Here is a 27,584-nt window from a genome sequence, read left to right as displayed (position 1 = left end):
ACCCGGCACGCCCACCATGGGGCGACGCTCTGCCCACCAGGGGGCGATGCTCTGCCCATCCTGGGCATCGCCATGTTGCGACCAGAGCCACTCTAGCGCCTGAGGCAGAGGCCACAGAGCCATCCCCAGCGCCCGGGCCATCTTTGCTCCAATGGAGCCTTGGCTGCGGGAGGGGAAGAGAGAGACAGAGAGGAAAGTGCGGCGGAGGGGTGGAGAAGCAAATGGGCGCTTCTCCTGTGTGCCCTGGTCGGGAATCGAACCCAGGTCCTCCGCACACTAGGCCGACGCTCTACCGCTGAGCCAACCGGCCAGGGCCTGAATGTTCCTTTTTCCCCAGAGTTTTCCTTGAATAGTCCTTGATTTTACTAAAGAAAGACGAAATGAGTGACCTACATGCCGATAGCAGAGAGGAAGGGGGAAGTTCCTGTTGTATTTGTGAGGTCAGATTTGTGCTACCTGCCTGCCCCTTGAAGTAGGACTGAGAGGCCTCTCCTCAAGCCTGTCACTCATGGGGCGGGTTGACCCATCTGAGTCTTTCTGGTGTTGGGGAAATAGCTCCAGGGGCTCTTCCGGGGAAGGCTTCTCCATCGTCCCCCGTGGGGGTGAAGGCGTGATGGGGCCTTTTTACTTCCCTCAAGTCACTCACCTGTTCTTTCATGTGTTTCCTTGCCCATTGGGTGGGAATCTGGTATGGTGATTAAATGGACTACCAGTGACAGAAATCTAACTCAAAAGGGCTTAAGAAAAATAAAAGATATCCCAAGAAACAACAAATCCAAGAAAACTCTAGTAATTGATACATTTAAAAAAAGTGGCTTCAGGCCTGACCAGGTGGTGGCACAGTGGATAGAATGTCGGACTGGGATGTGCAGGACCCAGGTTCGAGACCCCAAGGTCGCCAGCTTGAGCATGGGCTCACCAGCTTGGGCGCAGGGTCACTGGCTTGAGCGTGGGCTCACAGACATGACCCCATGGTTGCTAGCTTGAGCCCAACGGTCATGGGCTTGAAGCCCAAGGTCGCTGGCTTGAGCCCAAGGTCACTGACTTGAGCAAGGGTTCACTTGCTCTGCTGTAGCCCCCTGGTCAAGGCACATATGAGAAAGCAATCAATGAACAACTAAGGTGCTGCAACGAAGAACTGATGCTTCTCATCTCTCTCCCTTCCTGTCTGTCTGTCCCTATCTGTCCCTCTCTCTGACTCTCTCTCTCTGTTTCTGTCAAAAAAAAATGTGGCTTGAGGAATGGCTGGATCAAGGTGGGTCAGAAAATACCATCAGACAATGTTTGCCCCTGTCTCTTGGCTCTGCTTTTTCTGCACTCACTGTACTCACAGGCAAGTCTCCTCTCATAAGATAGCCATGGACGTTAGAAACCCCAGGAAGTGCTCAGCTTTCTCCAACAATGCCAGCAACAATTCAGGTGTTCATTCTGTTTGGACCAACTAGGTTGATATGCCCATCCCTGAAGCAAGCACCGTGGCCTGGCCCATATACTCACCCCAGAGCTCAGGATGGGTAGGTGAGAGAGGGACAGTCCCACCTGAACTACAAAACCCCCATGGGAAAGTCAAGATCTGTCAACCAGCAAAAGGGGCTTGAGGACTGAGCAGGCAGAGAGGTAGACTCCATTTCATTTGATGACAGGCACGGTGAGCTTCTGATTGGACGAGTCATCTCTTCATCTCCTGGGGTCTCCAGTCCTCTTCATTCTGGATTTTGCTGGCGCCAGTGTCTACGGGGACTGTTTGTGTCTGGGTCCTGGCTCTGCTTTTTAGTAGCTGTGTGATCCACGGCAGAAGAGTTAACTTCTCTGGGTCTCAGTTTACTCATCTAGCAAATGGGAATGCTATTGATATTCCTTCTCCGCAGAGCCTTGATTTTCCAATGGAGTCATAGCTGTGAAAGTGCTTGCAGCTTTACAATATTGTACCAAGGGGGTGGTGCCCATTACCCTCTGGGTAGTTCTGCTTCAGGGCAAGCAGAGCCTGTGCTCGGAGCTGCTCCTCCAGCCCGGGGAATGGTGACCTACACCAGGCCATGGGCTCCTCAGAATGGGTCTGGTGAATTTTCCACAGGTGACCATAGAACGGGACAGAGCACTGTCCCACAGAGGACCATTTGAGCCCTTTGCTCATTCTCTGAGCTTCAGGTGAGGAAGTGGAAGCACATGGACTGGCACAGTGGTTCCCAAACGGGTAAGGTGACATTACATGGTATAAGGACACAACATTGCTGGAGGCCGATCACCAGAGAAAGAGCCATGTCTTTTTTTTTTTTTTTAATTTTTAAAAATATTTATTTTTATTTATTTATTCATTTTAGACAGGAGAGGGAGAGACAGAGAGAGAGGAGAGACAGAGAGAGAGAAGGGGGGAGGAGTTGGAAGCATCAACTCCCATATGTGCCTTGACCAGGCAAGCCCAGGGTTTCGAACCGGCAACCTCAGCATTTCCAGGTCGATGCCTTATCCACTGCGCCACCACAGGTCAGGCGAGCCATGTCTTTTTAAATTCTCTTTCAATGCTCCTCACATGCACAAGAAGAAAATCCCAGTCAGATGTTCATATGTCTTCAATACCACTGTAACATTGGCTAGTAGTCCTATTAATAGAGAGAGTCAGTGGTGGGATTTAATTAATTTAAACTGGTTCTCTGCCCTAATGACCATTTTAAGTATAAAAAAACAACATACTGAAAGGTAGTTTATTATTTCATGCATTTAATACTTAAATAAGAACAATAAAAGAGGTACACAAAACTAAATGATAAAAGCTTTATAATATTAATGAACAAATATTAACATAACATACATTTTCTTCATTTTATGAATACCAAATGAAAATTTCTAGGCTGAATTAATAAATGGTATAGGATATGCAGATTAAATACGATTGAATAATGTGTACAACAAACCTGTTTGTCAAGGGAAAGTTGTGCACATTCTTCCATGGCTTCCGAAATGGGCGATAAGATAATCCTTGAAATCTATATTTCTATTGGTTCATTGTGTCCTAGCTTCCTATTGGTTCACCATCTGGGGAACACCAATGTACTCATAATATCTTGGGGGAATTTTAGGTGTAACACAAAGCTGAAACAAATGACAGCTTGTCCCCCCCCCCCCCCCCCGGTTGTTTGACACTTTTTCTCTTTATGTTATATGTTTGTTTACTGAAGTAACAAATGAGAGGGTATTTCATAAAAGGTATAATGAGTTTTATGAAATAAATAAATAAATATTATAAGCATAGTTCCATCAAATTTTTTTTCACCTATGAATTGAATGAACATTATTACTACGGGTGCTTAGAATAGGCTGTTGCACAGATTAATGTTAAAAAAGAATAAGGAATGTAATTTTTTTTTTTTGGTATTTTTTCTAAGTGAGAAGTGGCGGGGGTGGGGTGTGGGGGAGGCAGATAGACAGACTTCCACATGTGCCCGACTGGGATCCACCCAGCATGCCCACCAGGGGGCAATGCTCGACTTCTCTGGAGTGTTGCTCCGTTGTAATTGAAGTCATTCTAGCGCCTGAGGCGGAGGCCATGGAGCCGTCCTCCGTGCCCAGGCCAACTTTGCTCCAATGGAGTCTTGGCTGCGGGAGGGAGAAGGGGAAGGGGGGAGAAGCAGGTGGGCACTTCTCCTGTGTGCCCTGGCGGGGAATTGAACCTGGGACTTCTACATGCCAGGCCAACACTCTACTGCTGAACCAACTGGCCAGGGCAGGAATGTAAATTTTTGATTTCCACATTGGGCTTCAGTCCAGGCACCCACCTTAACGAAACCCTGATTACAGTGCCATTTTAATAACTGGTTCGCTGAACTCAACAAAAAATTAGTTATTGGTTCTGCCAAACTGGTGCAAATGGGCTGAATTCTGCCACTGGAGAGAGTGGGTTTCAGGCTCAGGGCCTTGGGCAGGCGACAGTGTCTAGCTAACTGGAATATAATATCATTCTTTCATTTTCATTATGTTTACTTATTTTTAAGTGAGAGGAAGGGAAATAGATTCCCGCATGAGCCCTGACTGGGATCCACCTGGCAACCCCCCTGTCTGGGGCTGATGCTTGGACCAACCAAGCTATCCTCAGCGCCTGAGGTTGATGCTTGTACCAACCAAACCAATGGCTGTGAGGGGGAAGAGAGAGAGAAGAGGGAGAGGGAGGGGAAGAGAAGCAGATGATTGTTTTCCATGTGTGCCCTGACCAAGGATTGAACCCAGGATGTCCATATGTTAGGCCGATGCTCTATCCACTGAGCCAGCTGGCCAGGGCCAGGTCATTATATTTACTTTTTATTTATTTATTTATTTATTTATTTTTTCATTTTTCTGAAGCTGGAAACAGGGAGAGACAGTCAGACAGACTCCCGCATGCGCCCGACCGGGATCCACCCGGCACGCCCACCAGGGGCGGTGCTCTGCCCCCCAGGGGGCGATGCTCTGCCCATCCTGGGCGTCGCCATATTGCGACCAGAGCCACTCTAGCGCCTGAGGCAGAGGCCACAGAGCCATGCCCAGGGCCCGGGCCATCTTTGCTCCAATGGAGCCTTGGCTGCGGGAGGGGAAGAGAGAGACAGAGAGGAAAGCGCGGCAGAGGGGTGGAGAAGCAAATGGGCGCTTCTCCTATGTGCCCTGGCCGGGAATCGAACCCGGGCATTATATTTACTTTTTTTTTTTTTTTTTCAATTTTCTGAAGCTGGAAACGGGGAGAGACAGTCAGACAGACTCCCGCATGCGCCCGACCGGGATCCACCCGGCACGCCCACCAGGGGCGACGCTCTGCCCACCAGGGGGCGATGCTCTGCCCATCCTGGGCGTCGCCATATTGTGACCAGAGCCACTCTAGCGCGTGAGGCAGAGGCCACAGAGCCATCCCCAGCGCCCGGGCCATCTTTGCTCCAATGGAGCCTTGGCTGCGGGAGGGGAAGAGAGAGACAGAGAGGAAAGCGCGGCGGAGGGGTGGAGAAGCAAATGGGCGCTTCTCCTGTGTGCCCTGGCCGGGAATTGAACCCCGGGTCCTCCGCACGCTAGGCCGACGCTCTACCGCTGAGCCAACCGGCCAGGGCTATATTTACTTTTTAAAGTAGACTATTTTTTAAGCAAGAGAGAGACAGACAGATATGGACAGACAGGAAGGAAGAGAGATGAGAAGCATCAACTCATAGTTGTGGCACCTTATTTGTTCATTGATTGCTTTCTCATATGTACCTTGATGGGGGCTGGGGAGCTTTTTTCACCAGAAAGCCCACCTGGTGAAAAGCTTGCAAATGGCAGAAGCACAGCTGCTCAGCAGGAGGCTCTGAGCTGGGGGGGGGGCTCCAGCCAAGCCAGCAGTGACACCTTGCTCAAGCCAGCGACCTTGAGCTTCAAGCCAGAGACCATGGTGTCATATTTATGAGCCCAGCTCAAGCCAGCGACCCTGTGTTCAAGCTGGTGAGCCTGTGCTCAAGCCAGCGACCCTGTGTTCAAGCTGGTGAGCCTGTGCTCAAGCCAGCGACCTCGGGGTTTTGAACCTGGGTCCTCTGTGTCTCAGTCTGATGCTCTATCCACTGTGCCACCACCTGGTCAGGTTGTTTGAACTTCTTAAAACACATATCCCTCTTTTTAATTTTTTTAGCAATAGCTTTTCTTTCAAAAGAGAAACTATATTAGAGCATTATTGACAATACAAAAGTTATCTTGTACACCTTTAGCAATTATATTCAATAATAACAGTTGGATTATATACACAAGGTTTGAAAAAAACCCTAAATAACAAGTCTATTATTATTAATGATTAATATTAGCAGATGGGTAAAGATAATCAAAATATTAAGTTCCACATTAAGTTTTGGGTATATAGGCCTTGTCGATAGATATCTTAGGAAAGCTGTCATCTGTCTCTAATATTACCTGGTTTTCATTCTCTGCTGTAGGTGGAGGCAAATGTCAGACAGGAGCAGATGTACATTTGTGGTTAAGCACCTGATAAGGTCTTTTTAAACAAGGTTGGAGAGTCTTTAATGTCTTTTTTCGATGGAGAAAGTTTTTTTGGTTGTAAGTTATAGTCTTTCAAGTCTTCATCTCCCAGTAGCACATTGTGAAATAATTGTTTATTAATTAATTTCTTTAGGCTGCTTAGTAGCCTTCGAAAGTAATGTAGAATGTCTCCCTTTAGCAAAGTTTGTTCATATGCCCCTTCATCCAGATGCATAGGGTGGCCAGTGACTGGTCAAGAAGGTTTACATTTACCAAAAGGAGATCTCAGGTTGAGGAGCACTGTAGGGAGAGCTTTTGGCCAAGGGAAATTAAAAGCTTCCTGTAGCCTGACCAGGTGGTGGCACAGTGGATAGAGCGTTGGACTGGGATACAGAAGACCCAGGTTCAAAACCCTGAGGTCACCGGCTTGAATACAGGGGTCATCCGGCTTGAGTGTGGGCTCACCAGCTTGAGGGCGGGGTTGTTGACTTGAGTGTGGGTCATAGACATGACCCCATGGTGGCTGGCTTGAGCCCAAAGGTCGCTGGTTTGAAGCACACGGTTGCTTGCTTGAGCCCAAGGTCACTGACTTGAGCAAGGGGTCACTCGTTCAGCTGTAGCCCCCTGGTCAAGGCACATGTGAGAAAGCAGTCAATGAACAACTAAGGTGCTGCAACGAAGAATTGATGCTTCTCAGCTTCTCATCTCTCTTCCTTCCTGTCTGTCCTGTCCCTCTCTCTGTTGCTCTCTCTGTCTCTGTCACACACACACAAAAAAGGCAAAAAAGCTTACTATATAGAAAAGGCCAAAAATTACAAATAAACTGTATTATTTGTTCAGTAAAATGAGTCCCTCAGTCACTAACTTAGAGGGAATTCCCCCATTTGGATTTTTTTTTTACTTTTCCCAATAATTTACCTACCATTAAGGATATAGCTCTCCTGCAAGGGAATGCCTCAACCCAGTGAGAAAACATACAAATCATAACTAATATATATTTGTACCCCTGAAATGGCTACAAATGGATCAAGTCCAATTGCCATATTTCAAATAGACCCATGGAATGATTTTCCAGGGTTATATTTTAGACAGATAGAATATTTGCTATACACTTGGAATTAAAATAGCATAATATTGTTTACTTTACAAAACCATCTTTTTAAGACCCTAATGTGTTAGCTTATGTACACTTTAAAGCATAGGTAATTAAACCCTAATAGGCAAGACTGGTTTGATTGGGTCCAAGTCATCCTTTCACCTGGGACAAAGGTTCCCCTTTTTGTTGCTATATTTTCTGTTTCTCTGTAGTCGTCCTTTGGAACCGTAAGAAATTCTCTTCCTGATTTGAAGGACAGCAAGGAGCACTCTCATGTCTGGATAGCTTGACTGTTTAATTTCCTTTTGCTGTCAATGAATTCCCTGCTTATACTTCTGTGCACCTCCCCGTGCCCTTTGGGGCGGGTGTGTTGAGACTCTCTGCTCCAGGTTCTCCATGGGCAGCACCCTCGCTCACCTAGCATCGTGAGGAAAGTGCTTTCATAACTGACACGAGGCCACTCGAAGGTCACTGCTGGCCTTGCCTGGAGACAGTCTTACGACACCTTCTCCACATGCCCTCTGCCATGACAGTTTTGATGGATGGTTTTCACACAAAGCTGGCTGCCGAGTCCAGCTCCACATAACCTTGAAACTGCTCTAATGTCTTAAGAAGAAGGAAATAATTGAGAAACTCTGGTCCTTTAATTATTAGCTGTGACCCATCATTTGTGACCTGGGCTGCTCCTGCCCTGCTTTGTGACTCTGAGTGAGGGGGGCTGGGGCAAGAGAGAAAACAGACGGAAGCAAAGACTCTGGAGCTGTAGGGTGAAAGGAGAATGGTGCACTTTCTGAAGCTGCTCTTGGACTTGGGGTTTTCCCTAAGGGTGGAGGGGAGTTGTTCACCAAAGAGAGCTTAGATTATAACAAGAGCGATGCAGGCTAGACAGCTGGAAGAACTTTCCTGATTGAAAGAGCAGAGAGGTCCCAGAAAGCCCACCTGGTGAAAAGCTTGCAAATGGCAGAAGCACAGCTGCTCAGCAGGAGGCTCTGAGCTGGGGAGTCTGTGTCCACACAGTAGATGAGCTTTGTGTTTGCCTTGAAGGCTAAAAGGACTTAATGTCAGGGTGGGAAAGAGCCATTAATGCATCAATGAGTCCAGAGTCCATTGTGAAAGAAACTCCTTGCATTTGCGGCTAGCAGAAAGGCTTTGATTCTGCCCACCAATAGGAGCAATTTCCCCTGGAAAGGAGTATCCAACCCAGAGTTCTTTAGGGACCCATAGAAGAAAAGATTCATTCAATAAATATAATTGATAAGGGATCAGGTAGATGGTGCTCTAACTTTTGAACGTTCTGGTTGACTAGGGTCATGAGTGATCTGCTCTGTTTGGTAACACACACACACTGGCCACCTAAGCCCTAGATCACACCCACTGTGGATGTCTGCGTATCAGTCAATAACTCATACACAGCAGCAGCACAGTGCTTCTCAAAACTCTTTAAAAAAATTTTTTTAAGGAGAATATAAAATTTATTAGATATAAGACAAAATATAGCCCACGCAGAGTGCCCTTTATTCCTGCAGGCGTTCCCACCCAAAACCTTCTGAAATCTTTTTACACCGCAAAACGGCTAGCAGAGATGAAAGAGATGCAAAGCTTCCAACAGTGACAGATGCTCAGCTTGGGGGTGATGACTGGGTCAGAGGAGCCCATTTCTGGAGGAGCCCACTGGGTGCTCGGTTCCAGGAACCGGTCAATGCTCCTGCCTGCTGATGTCAGGGAAAGGGGACAGTAAACCTGTCTTTATACAGGACAAAAATATGGAAGACATTTTAGAGAAATGTGTAGCCAAGTCATTACAATAAAAGCAAGCAAGCAAACAAGCAAATGTTTTGCTACTGAAAGCTCTGTTGTCTAGAAATCTCACTTAGGTGTAATATGTCATCTCCAAGGGAGGCCAGGCACAGAGGCACAGAGGTGTTACTGGGTATATAAAATAGTACATAAATAATACATGTATAAGAAACCACTCTGCTTTTTGTAGAGCCAGACAGAATGGATTTTTGGAGAGGGTTGGTTTTTGCTTTGCAAGATGTTGCTAAGCAATGTTGTTAATATTATGGAAAGACAGCTTTCCTCCCCACTTTTCCATTCAGCCCCAGAACCCTAGCTCTAGAAGGACTTCTGTGGCAGCAGAGGCTGGGGAAGTTTGGTGTCAGTGAGGTGGCGGCCGGGGCGGGGGCGCTGGGTGTGAGAGGCTGCTGCATGTCACTCAGTCCTTTTTTTTTGCCCCATTGGCTCCTGATTCTCTGCAGTGACCCCTGGGCAGCTTCCATGTAAAATTCACTTCTTCATATTCATCAGAAATTTCATACTCAGAAAATTCCTTTTGAATATTTCTACTATGGTAAAAATTATAGTCATGCTGCCTAGATTCACGGATTCAAAATTCTATAAATAAACCAAAAAGAAATATTTAAAATACCTCCGGTAACTCAAGAAATTGATGAACTCCTTTCTTTCTCCTGCAGCCAGGTTTGTAACCCCTGGAGGTGAAATCAGCGAAGTTCAGGTTGACGGGCACTGCAGGCTCAGGGTTCCAGATGAAGTGCAGTCCTCAGGCTGGGTGCCTGCCATCGAGTGGGATCTGTGGGTTTCCTTGGGGCATGGCGTCCTTTCCCCAGAGCTTGGAAATGCCACACAAGTCACCACGATCTGTTTCCAAAAACTGAGTCAGTTTTTCGCCAGAATGTCTGTGCAGTCCGATATGCGTGGCTCCAGAAAAAGTTCGTCTGAGCTGTGATTCCTAAGCTAAGCTTTTAGGCCTCCCAGCCCGCTCTGGGCATAGCCTGTTGCTGTCATTGAAGGACTGTATTGGGGTGCGATGGACCCCTTTGTGGGTGGTCATGGGCTGTGAGAGAAAAGTTTAGGAGCTGGGAGGGGAGTCAACATGTCGGCAAAGATTCCTGTCTCTCTTTTCAAAAGTGAAACTGCTTCCCTACCTCAAATGACCTCTTCAATCTTTTGCTTACCCACCCCCTGCCTCTCTCTCTCTCTCTCTCTCTCTTTCTCTCTCTCTCTCTCTCCCCTCCTCCCCCCCTTAAACTCTCTGCCCTCCCATCTTTCCCTTTCTTCTTTTCCTCTTATGGAGGTATTCCAGAAATGCAACTGTAATGTAGCCCAGCAGGGGGCGCAGATGTACCAGCCAAGCATGAATGGTAGGCAATCTTATAAGCACAGGTGTGAGTGCTCTGCAGAAGTGAGAGGTGAGGGGATCTTCTGGGTGACTTCTCCCAGTTACTGTATCAGTGTGCCTCCAAAAGCACAAGAGAATCAGGTGCCTGCTTGTCCTTAGCAGATCTAATGTTGTATGTTTATAACTCTTGAATTGCTCCAAAGTTTGATTCATGCACAGATGGCTATAAGCACTGTCCCTGCAGAAGGGAAGGCGTAAGGCATCTGAAGATATCTGGTTTTCTAAAAGGCCCCACCCCTTGGCTCCGAAGCCCCTCTTGCCCCACATCTACTCCCAATCCATTTTGTAGGGTCTCTGGCCCTGGGAGCTGGAGGTGGTGTGGAGCAAGGAGGGAGCGCTGGCCCCAGGCCCTCTCTGAGACTTAGTCTCTCACAGTGAGGCTGATTCCTGGTTTCACATGGATGTGTCTCCTGGAGCGGGTTCCCAGGCACAGAAGGCCCTTTTCTTTAGGACCAGACATGCGTGTCTGCCTGTCTCACCCCACTGGCCCCTAAGGACGGAGCTGTGCAGCTGTCTGCCCTGTGCTCACGATTAACTTCCCTGTCCCCCTCCGCCTCTGCTCCCAGCCAGGCCCTCTGAGCCATTGGGTTTCCCCAGACTGGGGCAGAGACCCAGGCTGACAGCTGCCTGGCACTTTGTGCTCAGGGACTGTGGGTTTGGGGGGGGAGCTAATATGGGCCTTTGAGGTCCTGGGATGTGGGACACTGCTGGGGATAAAAGCTCTGCTGAGTGGGTTGGGATGGGAGAAGATCTCTTCTCAGACTGCTATAGTCCTCACCAGCCTTGCTCCCTGTGGACTAGAAGTGTCCAGCCTTCTCAGTCCACCCCAAAGTGACCCATGGACGAGGCCTTAGAAGACCTTTGAATCACTAACGTGAAAATTGTTCCCTTCAGTTCTCTTCCAAACTTTGTGATTTCTTCAAGAACAGTGTTTTTGCTTGGTGTAGGCACGTGGCCAACACCTAATACTCGGCTATTTTTCTTTTAACGAAGGTGCTTCAGCCTCCTTTTGTCAGGCAACAGTATTGAGCTAAAATTTAAGAAATTTGTATTTGTTTTCATGGTGTGAATGCCAAGTGATAGAGGACTTTCATTTAGGGTAATAACTGTTTTCTTTTAAAATTAAGTAAAGAATGAGTTGATGTAATTAAATCAGAGGAATAAGAAAATGACCAAGTTATATGGTGTTAGGACAAAAACTTGTGAAAGTGGTACGCAAATGGCCTGATTTGGGGGAAAAGTGTCTGGGGTCACATTGCCCAAGTGAGGTGGGAATGGGATTGTTTGTGGTTTTGTGTGTTAGGCCCGGTTTGTTCTGTGCAAGAGTGGTCTTCTATTTCTTTCTTACTCTAGTCTCTTATACAAAGCTGGGCATATCCGGAATGTTTAATAAACGCTGGTGGAACGGGTAGGTCTAGCATACACAGCCCTTATATTCTCTGCCATGGATGGGTTCCTTCATGCTGTGGTGTTTTCTGTATGAGATGTGGGCAGAAGGAAGGGCTCCCCCACCCCAGGGAACTCCCACCTCTTAGCATCCCAGGAATCAGATCAGGTTATGGTCGTTTAGGAACAACTTTGTATCTTTAGCCATGTTAGGGCTGGAAACAATCTTGGTTGCAGAGGAGCTGAGAGGGCCTGGGACCCCAGAACCACAATGAAATCAAGTTACCTGCTTGGTGGAAAATTTTTTCACCTTCATCCTAGGGTCCTGTTGCCCACTGATGCATTTGACCTGAAATATCTCCCAGACAGTGGGGGATGTGTGGGGGCCACCCACACTCACCCACCTGAGAGGGAGTCAGGTCTTGCCTTGAGACAAACAGCCTACTCTTGTGTGTGGATGAAATATACCCCTTGCTGGGGCTAGACCTGTGGGCAGTGCCCCCAGCATCCTCCCTGCCATCTGGCTGAAGTACTCTGTCAGCTAATCTGTCAGTTCGGTCTACTGCTGGAGGCAGGACAGGCCCTGGGCTGCTTGTGCTGGGTTCTGCCCTCTTTCCCACTGAGGACATTCACTTGCCCATTTCTTTCCTAGACTGATTCTCAGGCCACTACTAGTGTAGTCCTTGCAGCTGGCCTAGCTGCAGTCCCAGGGGTGGGGACTGGGTCATTTGTTCTCTGGCTATAAATAGATGTCCATGGCAATATTTGTGATCCCCACCATCCAGGTAGGCTCAGGAGGGCTGAGGCCATTGTTAGTGGAAGTTTCATAAATAAGCCAGGCACATTTTGGCACTAGCCTGATGCTCCCTCTCCTCCACCCCAACTCCAATGCCAGCAAGAATCTATGCCCATAGGAAAAGTGGTGTTGAGACCTCAGGCCCTTGAATTTATCTGTAGCTCGTGTTGCCTCTCCAGCCAGGTCCCTGTGCTCCTGTCTGGATTTTCTGTGCTTGCTTGAACGCCAGACTATATGAAAAAAAAACAAGGCAAACTAACCCAGGGACCTCTATGGCCCCAACAGGGCTGTTTCCAAAGATGTACTAATTGGCTTGTTTTAATTCCCTCCAGCCCTCGCAGGCATCCCCAAACTACAGCCTGAAGGCCGCATGCGGCCCCCTGAGGCCATTTATCTGCCCCCCCCTTGCACTTCCGGAAGGGGCACCTCTTTCATTGGTGGTCAGTGTACTGGAGTACTGTATGTGGTGGCCCTCCAAGGGTCTGAGGGACAGTGAACTGGCCCCCTGTGTAAAAAGTTTGGGGACCCCTGTGAGGGGTTAGAGGGAGAAGCAAAGCCATTAGTTAAATTCAGGGTGGTGGTGAGAGGGGTCTAGACTCCCTGGCAGCAGATGGAAGTGGGGTTTAGGAATATTCTGCGCTCGTGGCAGGGACCAGACCAGGGCCCTCTTCCCACGAGTTGGCGTGACTTTCGTGAGGATGAAGCTTGCAGGCGGTGCGCAGGGGCAGTGAAGACCCCGGGTGCGTGCAGCATCCCGGCGCTGCAACGCCGGGATGCTGCTGGGGTGGGATGTTACCCTGTCCTACCCCCTGCGTCTCCCTGGCAACCTGGGACGCAAGGCGAAAGTGTACCGCTGGGAAATTGACCGTGGACCTTCTGTGTGTCAAACTCCCAGGCCTGGGAAAACAAATGTTAACCGGGGGGCTGACCCCAACCCACTATGGCGCCCACGCTGGAGTGAACCACGCTCACCCCATCTCCTGTACTTGGGGAGAGGTAGCCTTAGGTTGAGCCAAAACCGCAGGGAGCCTCCGGCCGCGGGGAGGGGTGATGGGCGCTTGTCTTGGGGTGCCCGTCTCACGGTCCGGTGGTCTGGGCCTGGGGCGGAGGGGGCTGCGGTAGTGCCCGCGCGGGAAGGCAGTTTCGCATGGACTGGGGATGCACGTTTCCTCTCGGTGCATGTTTTCGCTCCCTGTGTTTAAAGACAGTGACAGCATCGGAGAACTATCCTGGCGGGCCGGGCTGGGAAAGCACGTCAGCCGTCTTTGCCCGGGGAGCGAGCCCGGACCCGGACAGCGGAGGCGGGAGACGGGGAGGGAGAGGCGAGAGAAGGCCAGGAGCCCGGGCGCGGGGCAGTGGGAGAACGCGGGCGCCGAGACCCTGAGAGCGCCGAGCGCGAGCGGACCACCTCCTTGTGCCGGCTGCTGGGCCGCGGGATCCGCTAGCAGCCGCGGCGCCCCCGGCGGTGAACGGGAGGCGGGGCCAGGGCGGGGTCCCAGCGCGGGCGGCGTGTCTGAGCCCGAGCCCCGGAGCCGCCCGTCCAGGCCGCGCCCCGAGCGAGCCTTGGAAATGCCCGCGCTTGGGCAGCGGGCGCCCGCTTCCCGGTGGGCCCCGAGGAGACGCTGAAGGTCGCCGGAAAGTGAGCTCCGAGTCACCTGACCCACGGGACGCACCTAGGCGGAGCGGGGTCCATGCGAGGCGGGCGGCCGGGGGCCGGGAGCAGGCGGCGCGGAGCGCGCGGAGCCGGGCCGGCGGGGGCGCGCGGCGGGCGGGCGAGGGCGCGGCCGGACACCGGTGGCGGCCTAGCCATGTCCCAGCCGGCGGGGAGGATGCATTGCCGAAAGGCGGGGATCCGTGCCGCTGTGGTGCTCATCGGACTCCTGCACAAATCCCGAAAACAGAATAAAGAGAAAAGGTAAAGCTGGCAGCGCCATCTCCCCCTTCCCTCTGCTTGTGCTAGAATCCCGTTTTCTTTGGGGTCGACTTTTTCAGAAGGACGTTTGGCTCCGAGTTGAATGGGAAAATGCTCGACTCCAGGCGCCGTCGGGGGAGCAAGTTCGGAGCTTGGTCCCAGACACTGGCTGTTATGAGAAAGCCCAAGCAGCGCATTGGCTGGGTCGGAGGGCAGCTGAGAGGGCCCTTAGGGCTTCGCCCCCAACAGACGGGCACGATGTCCTAAGCCCCCATTCCCGGCATTTGGCGATCGCGGAGCCCTTGCTGTAGCCTGCAGCGCGGGTGGCATTGCTCCGACCCGGGCGACACAGTCGTGGGCTCAGCCCGAGTGGCTCAATGCGCTGGGGATGCTATTTGCTTCTCTGCAACTTGGCTGAGCCGCGAAGTGCCCGCCAGGCCATGACATACTTGCTGTGAGCTTGGTTCCCGCAGGCAAGGAGCAAGTTTGGAGGTTGCTTCAACCCCTCCCCCAGTGCACTCTTCCCCATGCCTCTCTGTCTTCGGGTTTTCTGTCTTTAACTCTTCACTTTTTTGGGAGGTTACTCTCCTAATTGCTCCTCGATCGTTCTTACAGGTTATTTCAGCGATACAGCTGGAGGACCTATGGGATGAGGTGTGGGGTTTCTGGTGAGCAAAGAAGCTTCTGGGGGCAGCTTCCTGGGTTCCAGCTCCCGCTGCCGGCTAAATGTCCACAAGACCCCAGGGAGCTCCCCACACAGGCTGGCACAGCCTTCCCTCCTCTGTTTTAGGGGACAGGAGCCCCAAGCTTCCCAGCAAATGGGGTTCACAGAGATGTCATGTGGAGTTGGGGGTCACTTCCGATGGCCCTGCTGGATTACCAGTTTCCAGAGGAGTTTTGGAGTGGTTAGTGCTTTGCTCTGCATCAGACAATGGCTAAGACAAAGACAGAGGAGCCAGAGATACCTGGGTGTTGACTGGTGGCCCTTGAACTTGTGCAAAAACCGTGTGTGCCTGGCAGAGGTGGCAGGCAGTGAACTGGAGCACTTTGAGAAGCTGGCATGGTGGCCCATGTGGTTGTCTCCTGTTGCTCCTCTGATATATCCGTCCTATAATGTAGTATAATTTGATGTTTCCCACAGCATAGGATGAATCTCCAGTAAAATGACTTAAGGTGGTTAAGCATGAAATGACATTGAGTCACCTAGTGAGAAAGTTCTTCCCTTTTCAGTTTTCTGTGAATCTTTGTGATTTCTTCAAGGGGAAGGTTTCTGGTTGGTGCTAGTCTGGCTTTCACACTTTTAAACACTTGTTAATCTCCCTTTTATAACAAAGACCAGACCTCTGGCTTAGGGCCTTTAAATGGGGAACAGTACCAACCTACAATTTAGGCTGTTTTTGTACTATTTATTTTTAGAATTCTCCCCTAGTTAAACCCCGTGGTACTGATTTTCCTCTTTGTGCAGGTGATATAAATCATCACCCTTAATTGAAGATATGTCACAAGACCGTGTCTCTTCAATAGAAATAGTAGTAATAGTACAAACGGTATAGAAAATGGCAATAGTCCTGCAGGGGATCTAGGAATGGCTGATGTTGAGGACATACATGTCTAGCAGAGAAAGCTGCCAGCAAGACTGGAGTCCACTCCAGGTCTGGGTCCCATTCTTCTCTAGATTTTGCTTCTTCTCCATTCCCTGCCCTTTAGCTTTTTATCTGCAGAGGAGGAATGAACAAGTCAACCCTCTAAAGGCAGGAGGACATGGATGGCTGTCCTAAGACAACTTGGGCCTGTTTTGAGGGAAAAGATGGAAGATATACTTGATAGAGAGGCAGATGCATCGGACCAGTACCTATCTCTGAGTGCAGGGTGAGTGGTTAGGGTGGAGGGGGACATCCCTGTCCTGGGAGCTGGCAGTTCTCATCCTGTGATCTGACAGTATAGATGTAATCTTCCTGAGCCTCTTTTTCTGCATCCTCACAAAGGGCTTCTGGGATAACGGTGGGGAAGATGCAGCTAAAAGGTAGGAAGCGCTGCATCAGGATGGAGAAGTTTCATCAGAACTGCTCTCACTTTCCTCTCTCTGGGCCTGTGTCCTTAGAACCCAAGGTAAGGTGTCTGATGATGACAGGCCCACTAGTAGTCAAGACCAGCCAGGCGTGATCCAGGAAGCAGCCAGGCAGGCATGGGCCTGGTGGGGAGAGGAGTAAGGCCCTGGGAGGGACCTGGGTAGGGGACAGGGGGGATTGGGCTAAGCGAGGATGCCTCAGGCTCATGGCATCTGTCTTTCCTCCTGGGTGCACTGTGCTCTTTCCTGCAATGCAGCAGACATCGGTGACCCTCTCAGCCCCTGCGTTCATCCCATTCTGTCGCTGCTGCTTCATTCTGCTAGGTTTGGCCATGAACTTAACCTACGCAAGGAGAGAGAGTGATTGATTTCATGTTAGTGCTAAGTGATGTTTGCTTCCCTTGCTGTAATCTGGAGTTGTTTTTTTTTTTTCTTTAAGCATCTGATATCAGTTCAGTGCACACTATTGACCCTTCCTCTGTGGGCGCCAGGCACGGGGAGCCTAGAGCAGGCTGCAGCTGCCAACCTCTCTTAAGCACTCCCCAAACTCCATGCTGTGCGTGAAATTTGCTGAGTTCCTCCTTCCATACCCCCGTCATCCCAGAGTCAGGTCAGACTCAGGCTCCTTCATTTCCCCCAGAAACTTGATCATCCATCAATCTGTCCAGCACTTCCAATTGACAGGTGTGTGCAGATAACACTACTGGTTGTTGTTCATACGGATAGGGTGGTCTGTGACTTGCAGTGATGGCCCACAGTCCTTGCCATCTTCCGCTCTCCCCGAGCTACCTAGAAATATATATTGGGGCAAGTAGCTGTGCCAGGGAGGATGGTAATGACACAGGTATCCCCTCAGGGCCCCGAACCAGGACACTCCCAGGCACTCTTGGTAGGCCCTGAGAACTGTGCTCAAGGCTTCAGCGTCAGTTTGCCTCCTGGAGAAATGAGTGTGATACGCATCAGCCTTGATGTGACAACTCTCTGTGGGGCTTGTGGGACAACCTGGAGGTTCTGCTTCTTTCTCTTTTCCAGGGGTGCCATCACCTGGGATCCTGTAAAAGCAATGGTATGTTTGAGGGGGAATTGGATTTGAGCCTGGATCAGAGGAGGCACCTAAATGAAGCTTTCCTTGGAAACTGCTCTCATAGAGAATGCCTCCCAGGGCGTTCTCCCTTTCACAGCCTGCTTTCTTGTGGACAGGGCAGATCGGATGAGAGCACCACTTCAGGAATGACAGAACCGGCTGGTGGGGGGAGTAGTGCCCTCTGAGGGGGAAATGGGCACTTGTAGCAGGAAAGACCGAGGCAGGAACACGGTCGAAATGTGTACGTTCTGAAAGGTGTGGATAAAGTCACTGTGGCCTCGGGTGTGGCATGCTGGACTAGACAAAGGCCAATTAGCATAAATGAAAAAGAACTCCAGTTCTTTACTGGGGGTAGTTATTTTGGAACAGCTCTCACCATCAGGTTTATGAGGAGGAGAATCTGAACTCACTGATCATTCAGCAAATCACTAACAGCAGGCTCTGGAGGGCAGAACAGCGAATCTGCTGAATCCGCTTCCTCTGTTGTGGGGTAAAATGTCTAGTGTATTATTCCTGGATAGGTTATAAGGAAAAGCTCATTCCTAGAATATTTTTATTTTTTACTTTTAAATTGACTTTATTAGGGTGATGCTGGTTAACAAAATTGTACAGGTTTTGGGTGTACAGTTCTACAGCACATCATCTGTACCAGGAGTCCCCAAACTACAGCCCGGCCCATGGGCCGCACTTCCGGAAGGGGCACCTCTTTCATTGGTGGTCAGTGAGAGGAGCACTGTATGTGGTGGCCCTCCAACGGTCTGAGGGACAGTGAACTGGCCCCCTGTGTAAAAAGTTTGGGGACCCCGATACACTGCATTGTGTGTTCACCACCCCAAGTCAAGGCTCCCTTCATCACCATTTCCCCTCTTCTGTCTTCCCCAGCCCCGTGCCCTCTTGTAATCACCACTATTCCTAGATTTAAACCCCCCCACAACTTTTACTGCAGAAATTTTCAAGCGTGCACAAAAGGGAAGGGAATGGTGTAATACAATACCCAGTTTGAAGTAAATCCCAGACATTATATCATTTCTTTCTTAAATATTTCAGTATGCATCTCAAAGATAAAAATTCTTCTAAAATATATAACACTGCCATTATCATGTACCCTAAATTAACATTAATTTGTTGATATCATATTTAGTCAGTATTCAGATTTCCCTAGTTGTGTCAAATAAGTTTGATTGGTGTTCTCTCTATCTGTGAGTTTTCTCCTCCAACTCTTTTTGTTCCTTATAATTGATGAAGAAACTGAATTGTTTATCTTTTTTTTTTTTTTTTTTTTTTTGCATTTCTCTGAAGCTGGAAACAGGGAGAGACAGTCAGACAGACTCCCGCATGCTCCCAACCGGGATCCACCTGGCACGCCCACCATGGGGTGATGCTCTGCCCACCAGGGGGCGATGCTCTGCCCACCATGGGGTGACGCTCTGCCCACCAGGGGGCGATGCTCTGCCCATCCTGGGCGTCACCATGTTGCGACCAGAGCCACTCTAGCGCCTGGGGCAGAGGCCACAGAGCCATCCCCAGCGCCCGGGCCATCTTTGCTCCAATGGAGCCTTGGCTGCGGGAGGGGAAGAGAGAGACAGAGAGGAAGGTGCGGTGGAGGGGTGGAGAAGCAAATGGGCGCTTCTCCTGTGTGCCCTGGCCAGGAATTGAACCTGGATCCTCCACACGCTAGGCCAATGCTCTACCGCTGAGCCAACTGGCCAGGGCCCTGAATTGTTTATCTTAGTGAGTTTTCCACTGTCCAGATTTTGTGGATGATGTCTCCTGGTATTATTAAAATAAAATAAAATTTATTGATTTTAGAGAAGAAGGGAGAGAGAGAGAGAGAGAGAAAGAGAAATAGATCAATTTGTTGTTTTGCTTGTTTATGCATTCATTGGTTGATTCTTGTATGTTCCCTGACCGGGGATTTAACCGGCAATCTTGGTGTATTGGGAGGATGCTCTAACCAACTGAGCTACCTGGCCAGGGCCATTTGGTATCATTTAACATATTCTGCTGTCCCTCTGTTACCTTAAGTTGGTATTTAGTTTTAGAGGCTTTCTCAGATTCTTGGCTTCTTTTTTCCCCCTGGCAAGACTGTGCCACTGTAGGTTGTCTAGTTGTCTGTTTTTGTGATGTTGGCAGCTGTTGCTTGATCTGTCCTTAGGGTTTGAAGGCTGGTATCAGGGAGGATATTTGCGTTCCTGCCATTGACAGCTCTGTGAGCTGTCTGGATATGGGTTCTGAATTGGCCGACTGTCCAGGAGCCCTGGCCTTGTAGTCCTGGAATCCCAGGGCTGGAAGGGGCACAGCGGGAGCTGATCTACTCTCTGGCCCCAGAACAGATGGCTGCTTGTTCTCTTCATAGGAGGTGGCTGGGTCCTGCCCTTTGTGGAAGGGCCTGTCACTTGCCCTCTTTTGTCTGATGTTTGAATGCCACCTGGTTGGCTGTCATTGCTTTAAAGAACAAACATCTCCCTTTAACCAGCTCTCCATTTTTGACCTCACTGAGAGTCTGAAGAGTTAGACTTTTAGAGTTAAGGGACAGAGTGTATTTGATTCTTTTTGAGCCACTATTTTAATCTCCTATTTGGTGTCCTAGCTTCTTGTCTCCCTAATATATTCTCCTTATGGTGGCCAGAATGGAGTTTTAAAAATTCAAATAAGATCAAGTCTTTCTACCACAGAAAACTCTCCATAGGCTTTCCTTTTTACTTTAAACGAAGTTCTGACTCGCTGCAGACCTATACCTGCTGCCTGGTTCTCTGACCTTATCTCCCACCACTTTTCCTCTCGCTTACTACAATCTATCAATCTATCGTTGTACTCCTGAGACTGTTTCCGGAACATACCAAGCTTGTTCCCGCCCCAGGCCCTTTACACATGCTATTTACAATGACTTAATTGACCGCTTCATCATCATTGGGCTTTTAAGTCAAATATCATCTCCTCCAAAAGACTCCTGACCATCCAATCTGAGCCACTCTCTCCAGCCATTATTACTTCATCCTGATTTATTTTCAACATGGCATCTACCATGAACTGGTGTTACCTAGCTGACATAATAAACAGCTTATTGACTGTTCCATCCCCTATATGAGCTTTTTGAGAGCAAGGACTTTGCCTTTTTCACCTCTAGGTTCCCCTTGCCCAGAATTAGAAATGCTCAGTAAATATTTACTGAATAAATGAATAGATGCTCACAAGACTCACTGCCTCCCCAGGTGAATTGTGCCCATTGCCTGTCACCCCGAGGTAATCCTCTTAATACTGCATGCCTCTGACACAGGCTTCAAGGTGCCCGTTTCTTGTCTGAGGTCGGAGAAGTTTTCTCTTCCCTCTCTTTCCTTTTTGGAAGAGATTTTGGAGAGGAATGCAACAGATCACTTGCACACGTGTCGTTCCATTGTTATTTTTAAAATTCCTTCCTTGCCTCTGTGCGGTTTAGGAAGCATAGATGTGAGGGGCCAGGCTCAGTCCTGACCATCGGAAGCTAGGGCTGGGCACCTGACCCTGGGTTCCTAGATTTAGGGTCCTGGAACTGCTCTCAGATAGGCAGAGACAGATTCCCATTATTGATGCCAACGAGGGGCCAGTGGGTGTCTGAATTAGTGAACAGTCGCCATTAGTGACTATATATATATTTTTATAAGTGCAGCTTTATCTCTGTGAAGCCAGAGTGGTGCACAGATGGCTGGTTACCAGGATGTTGCCAAATAGAGGGTGTGCCAGGCCTGCTTAGTTAAACCAAGAAAAACCACTTCTGTGCACAGAGGGGTTTGCCTAAGGGTCTTAGGAAGTTTCTCGGTGGTTTTATGCAGATGAGGCCCTTCCCCCACCCTACCCCACAGACTGACTTTCCTTGCCTCCCAAATTCATAAAAAGTAAATGAGATAAGCAAGATGATTTCAGGCAGATAAGTACTTTTTATTTTAATGGCTATTTTAAAAAATAAATTCTGGCAAGTGATACTGGTTTTCCTTGAACAACAGTTACATAATATTTTTAAAAAGTGAATTTGTTTAAGTGAAAAATTGTGAGTCAATTTAAGAAAAGTGTTAAGAAAAGTAATAGTCAGGTAGTGCATGAATTTGGGGAAAATTGGGGAGATGGTGCAGAGATGCTTGCAGTTTAGGGAGCTTGGTTGGAAGGAAGGGGGCACATTTCTCATCTGTTAAAATAACCCTATAGCACCAGTGTCCTGGGGTTGTTGAGGCTCCCAGTTTGCTAGGCCATGTGCTAAGGGCCTACGTTATGCGTCTTGATTCTACCAGTTGTTATCTTCGTTTTTCTGCTGAGGGACAGAAGCTCGAAGGTTGAGGAGCGGGCTGGGGGCAGAATCAGGTGGAGGAGCAGGGATTTTTAATTTGCTCTGTTGAAGCCCAGAGGTCATGCTCTTAACTATTCTGATATTTGGGTATGCAGTGCCTGGCTTCTGAGAAGTGCTTGATACACGCTGCCGCTTCTGTTTTTATGACTGAAGTGTAACTTACATACAGTTAAGTACACAATGAAAAGCACAGCACAGTGAATTTCTATCTATGTATCCACCTGTGTAGGCACCACGTGCATCAAGACACAGAACTTTGCAGCGCCCTGGCAGGCTCCCTCGTGCCTCTCCACAATCCGGTTATAATCACTGTGGAGTCAGGTCCATTGCCTTGTGTCTGGGTGGCACCTGATAGCCTTGACACTCATGATAAAGGGAAGAACGTGTCTGGGATTTCATGAGTGGGATTTCTGAGTGGGAAGCCCTAGTTCAACCCGGAAGAGGATGGAATGACAAAACCCACGCCCATGTCCAGGGATGAGTGAGCTTGGTTTCACCTTCCCCTCTCCTTTTAGACACACACAGCAGGAACCTGGAGTCGCTGCTGTGTTTATTTACTGTCCTTGGGGCAAGGGTGGGTTGAAAATTGTCACTTGCTTTTAAGCTTATCAGTTATGAACGTTGTTTTTGTGCTAGCTGGAACTCGAGCCAAGTCCTTCCCAGAGCCCTTTGGGGGTGGGCTGCCTGTGCTGGGCCTCCCGGGCCAGTTCTCCAAAGGCAGGAGGGAGCAGGCCCATTGATTAGAGTAACCCCCCCCCCTTTCCCTTCCTTCCCCACCTCCCCCTCTTTCTGTTTCTTTACTGCAAAGATTTTTACCAATGACATTGAGTCACACTGAATGTGAGTGGTTGAATAAGGGCGCTGTGATTGTCCAAGTGCTTACAACTCATAACAGGCCTCCTCCCACTGCAGGGCACAACTCGCACCTGGTGTACAGGACAGACCCCTAGGAAGGGTGAAGGCAGGACGCCTCCCCCCATGTTTCACTGTCCTTTGCTATAATAGCACACTGTCCTGTCTACAGAAAGTGGGGACAACAGCGCCCCTGACACCTGGAAGTTTGCAACCTGAGGTGGATGTCGGAAATGGGCTTGTGCAGATTCTTCAGGTCTTCATGAAACCGCTGCTCTGCATCAGACACTGTTCAGAGCCCTGGGGGACAGCAGGGGACAGCACAGGAGCAAAGCCCTGCCCAGTCTCCACTTTGTTAGCCCCATGAACTTAAAAAAATTTTTTTTAACTGATTGATTTTAGAGAAAGAGGAAGGGAGAGAGAATGAGGGAGAAAAACATTGATTTGTTCCACTTATTTTTGCATGCATTGGTTGATTCTTGTATGTTCACTGACCAGGATTGAACCGCAACCTTGGTGTATCAGGACTACATTCTAACCAACTGAATTACCCAGCCAGGGCCCCACATACTTTTTTTTTCCTGAGAGAGAGAGAGAGAGAGAGAGAGAGACAGGAAGGGAGAGTGAGAGAGAGAGAGAGAGAGAGAGAGAGAGAGAGAGAGGAGAAGCATCAACTCATAGTTGTGTCACCTTAGTTGTTCATTGATTGCTTTCTCATGTGTGTCTTGACTGGGGGCTCAAGTTGAGCCATTGGTGACCCTTTGCTTAAGCCAGCAACCTTGGGCTCAAGCCAGCGGCCTTGGGGTCATGTCTATGATCCCGTGCTCAAGCAGGTGAGCCCATACTCAAGCCAGATGAACCCATGCTCAAGCCGGCGAGCTCAGGGTTTTGAACTTGGGTCCTCAGCATCCCAGGACGATGCTGTATCCACTGCGCCACTGCCTGGTCAGGCTCGTCATCTTCATTTTTCATAGTCGAGGTTCAGAAGTGGTGACATATCCAGTGTCACTCACCTTGTACAGCAGAGCTGGAATTTAAACCCAAATCTGTCTCCTCTTGTCTGTCTTGATGCCCAATTTAATGCCTTTTCTCCCACTGCCCGTTGCTTGATGAGCCTGGCTGAGTTACTTGACCTCTCTGCCCTTGACTTTCACTGCTGGTATCATGGACTGTCAAGCAGTTCAGGTGTAGGAAATGCATCCCACGTGAATGAGAAAGCTTCAAAACACTAAGAACTGTGGCGCTTTAGCATATTTCTCATTATTTTTTAAAGAAGGCACTGGATGGGTCTCTTGGGCTTCTTTTGAATACTGGCCTGAGCTAGGGGGGTGGGGACGGAGGAACCTAGAGTGGGGGGAAAGGTCTGTCCTACCAGGTTTCTGATAAGCTGAAAGGTCTCCCAGCTGCAGTACTCACTAATTAGAACAGAAATTCCCGCTTCTCAGTGAGCATGGGAAGTTCCGGGCTGGAGCCTGGATTATCCATGCCATCTGTATTTTAATAGAACATTTATTTTAATAAGATATTTCATCTGAGATGCAAAGGCAGAAATAGTGTGTAAATCAAGAGGTCACTGACACAAGCTGTCTGAAAATTAGATCTGGCAATGTGCCAGGGAGGACTTTTGAGTGTGACATCAACAAAGGCTAGTTAGTTAATGATAGCTGAGAAGGTCCCCCAAGGGCACAGCCGCTGGTGCAGGCATTGGCGCAAGTAATGGGAACAGGGACACCTGGCTTCCACGTCTCTGTTCTTCTGGTCTCCCCCTCCCCTTTCTGGAAACTGCTGCCCCCACCCCAGCTTGTGCCATCTCTTTCTCCTCTATAAATGCTAATGCGGACAGCAGCCCTGCTTATAAAAGGGTTGTGTTCCAAATGTTCAGTTGTGCTGTTTCAGTTCACTTCCATCAATATTTGTGGAGCGCCAGATGTGTACCGGGCATCCGACAACAGGGTCTGGGATGGGAATAAGACATGCTCTATGCTTCGCGCAGCCTTTCCTCCGGACATGTAATGTGAACCCAAGACAGAAGAGGGTGGGTCCTGGAGAAGAGGTGCCAGGGGCCTTGCAAGGCGAAAGAGGGGAGGGACCACCAAAAGCCCCCCTTTTCCTGACTCTATCCTGAACATTGAGGCAATCAGACATGTGACTGCGCCGGGCTTTGTCTGGTAAGACAGACTGGCCTTGCTCGGGGTTGGCCCTCAGCTCTGGGGTTGGGGAAGCCTTCTCCGGTGGGGCCCAGTTGCTCTTCAACCCTGAAAGTCTGGATTCTTTGCATACAGTTACTGGCCATCCAGCCACAAGGCCCTGGCTGAGAGTGGGGTTGGTTCTCGGTGATCCATCCCCCTGTTGGAGGCCCAGGCCCAGAAGAGGTCTCAGATGTATGAGAAGTAGGGACTCCCAGATAACAAGAATATAACTACAGATGGCCAGCCTGAAGCCTCATAGAAAAACCCAGGCACTCAACTACATATGTGATCTTGAATGTATGTGGTGTTCAAACTGTGGCCCTCTGTTTCCCTGTCTGTGAAATGGGACCAGGATTAACAGATGATTTTCACTTTTTCTTTAATTGAATATTTGTGTAAACAAAAATCTTATTCAGTAACTCCACTCCTAGGGTATATACCCAAAAGAATTGCGAGCAGGATATTTGTACATTCATGCTCATAGCAGCACATTTCACAATAGTTAAAAAGTGGAAGCAACCCAACTGCCCTTCAGCAGATGGCTGGATACACAAAATGTGGTATGCCTAGGATGGGATGGAATTCTGATACCACATGGATGAACCTGGAAAACATTGTGTGAACTAAGCCAGACACAAAAGGACAGGTATTGTATGATTACTCCTAAGTAAAGGTACCTAGAATATGTAAAACAGGTGAGAGAGTTTCTCTGGTTGAAGATGAGATGGGCAGGTGGGGATGGCAATAGCCTGGTCCCCATGGAAACTGAGATGCTCTTGGAGCCAGAGTGCCTTGGGGATTCCAGGGAAGTCACATGCCTCTCTTCTCTATCAGCCCATGTCCTGAAGTTAAAGGTCCCTAACGCCTCTGTCCTCCCAAGCTCACTTCCCTCACCAATTGTCCTGTGTTGCTGGGGCAGGTTGGCCCAGGGAGCAAGTGCTGGAGGACTGGGCGGCCTTGTATGAGCTCTCCTTTTATGCCAGCATTTCCCTTCCTGCAGTCGTGGGCTCATGGACATGTCTATGCCAGTGCCTTATGTGGCTCTCCTTGGAGGCCCAGGGGACTGGTGGTGGGTGGGGACTTTGGTGGGTGGGAATTGTGGAGGCTCAGCATGGGTTCCAGGAGTGTGTAGAGAAGAGTCTTGGCTCTGTGCTAATCTATGGACATAGACCAGAGCCCATGGCCACATGATGGAGGGCTTGGGTCCTTGCATACAATGTGGATGCCCTCAGCGACCTGCCAGCTGTCTCCAGAGAGAGACGAGCAGCAGCCACCCCAGGGTATGACCATGCAGAGCAGCTTTCAGGGGTAGACACCTCTGTTGTCCTTGACCATGGCATGGGCTCAGAACCTTCCACTGAGCACTCTCTGGGCTGCTTCCTGCCAAATTGATTTTTTTAAAAAAATGTTTATTATATTTTTAAAAATTATGTTCCTTGCAGAGAATTTGGAAAACACAGAAAAGTACAAAGACTAAAATAAAAATCATCTGCAATCCCAGATGGGGAATTGCAGAGACAATCACTATTAACATTTAATATATTTTCTTCTGGTCTTTTTTTCCTACTCAAATACATTCTCTCCCACACAAAATATTTACATCTGCATCTACATCTGTTTCTATATAACAAAATTGGGATTATATTTCATATATACAGTATATTAGTCTGGACTCTTGGGGGGCAAATGACAGAAGCCCAGGTTGAATTAGCCAAATGAAATAGGTGGGTGTATTGACTGGCAGCACCCATCTGTGAAAAGGGCCGGGCCTCAGGAACAGCTGGATCCAGGACCATAGCAGTCTCTCTTCCTCTCTGTTGACTGTATCTACATATATTGGTATTGTCTTCATTTTCTTGGGTCATCTCTCCCCGTGATATTGCAGTCATGGTTGCAGACTGCTGTGGGCTTAACATTTTAACCCCCTTTCCCCCAGAGAGGCAAAAAAGCTCCTTTCTACTAGCTCTAGTTAGATAGATCCCAAGGAGAAGTTCTGATTAGCCTGGATCACATGCTCATCTCTGCATGAATCCCTGTATGGAGTGGGGGCGGGAAGCTGGGATTGGCCCATCCTGAGTGAGGGGTTTATTCTGGTGACCACTGTGAATATGGTGACTGCAAGATTCCTTTTCAGGGGGAGAGGAAAGATACCTGAAGTAAAGGTATTGAGTCTTATTACCAGAGGAAGGGGTGAAAGTGAGTTGGGCAGGCAACAACAATAGAGAAAAGCTGCTTTGGCATATAGTTTCCAGCTATGGTGGGCTAGCACAGTGTGTTGGGTGGACACTTGGGTCCTCATTCTCATACTGATTTAATGGGAGATCAGTTGGTACCATCTCATAAGCAGTACAATTTGGCGATACCTGTCACCATTACGTATATCCTCTTTGACCTGATGGGTGACTTTTGGGAATGTATCCAGCATGTATATTTCTACACACATGGACTGACATAGGTCAAGGTCATTTACTTCAATACTATTTGAAATAGCAAAGCATTGAAAACAACCAAATGCCTCTCAATAGAGAACTGGTTACCTGAATTATTTCACATTTATGCCCTGGACTATGTATTATGTTACTTTAAATACTTTAAAAAGAATGGTGAACTTTCTACATACAGATAGAAAGTTCTTCCAAGATATTTTGGGTAAAGAAAGGTAGGTATAGAATAAAATGGACAATATACTACCTTTTGTGTAAAAAAGGGAAACTAGGACTTAGTCT

General features: G+C 48.9%; 1 protein-coding gene across 8 annotated transcripts in view; it reads left to right on the top strand.

The window, feature by feature from the left end:
* Positions 1-27,584, top strand: part of RAP1GAP2 (RAP1 GTPase activating protein 2) — a 490,286-nt gene that overhangs the window by 66,019 nt on the left and 396,683 nt on the right. For 2 of the 8 annotated variants that reach the window (XM_066263014.1, XM_066263016.1), the window contains exon 1: positions 13,939-14,350. The exons of 5 other annotated variants lie outside the window; for them this stretch is intronic. In XM_066263014.1, the coding sequence (XP_066119111.1) occupies positions 14,127-14,350 (224 nt within the window). In that variant the 5' untranslated portion in view covers positions 13,939-14,126. Of the gene's footprint in view, positions 1-13,938; positions 14,351-27,584 lie in introns of those variants that run through there. One more of the 8 variants, XM_066263013.1, reaches the window with a different exon arrangement.

This window comes from Saccopteryx bilineata, chromosome 2, assembly GCF_036850765.1.
Source record: "Saccopteryx bilineata isolate mSacBil1 chromosome 2, mSacBil1_pri_phased_curated, whole genome shotgun sequence".
Taxonomy (NCBI): Eukaryota; Metazoa; Chordata; class Mammalia; order Chiroptera; family Emballonuridae; genus Saccopteryx; species Saccopteryx bilineata.
This window is presented reverse-complemented; position numbering and strand designations above follow the sequence as displayed.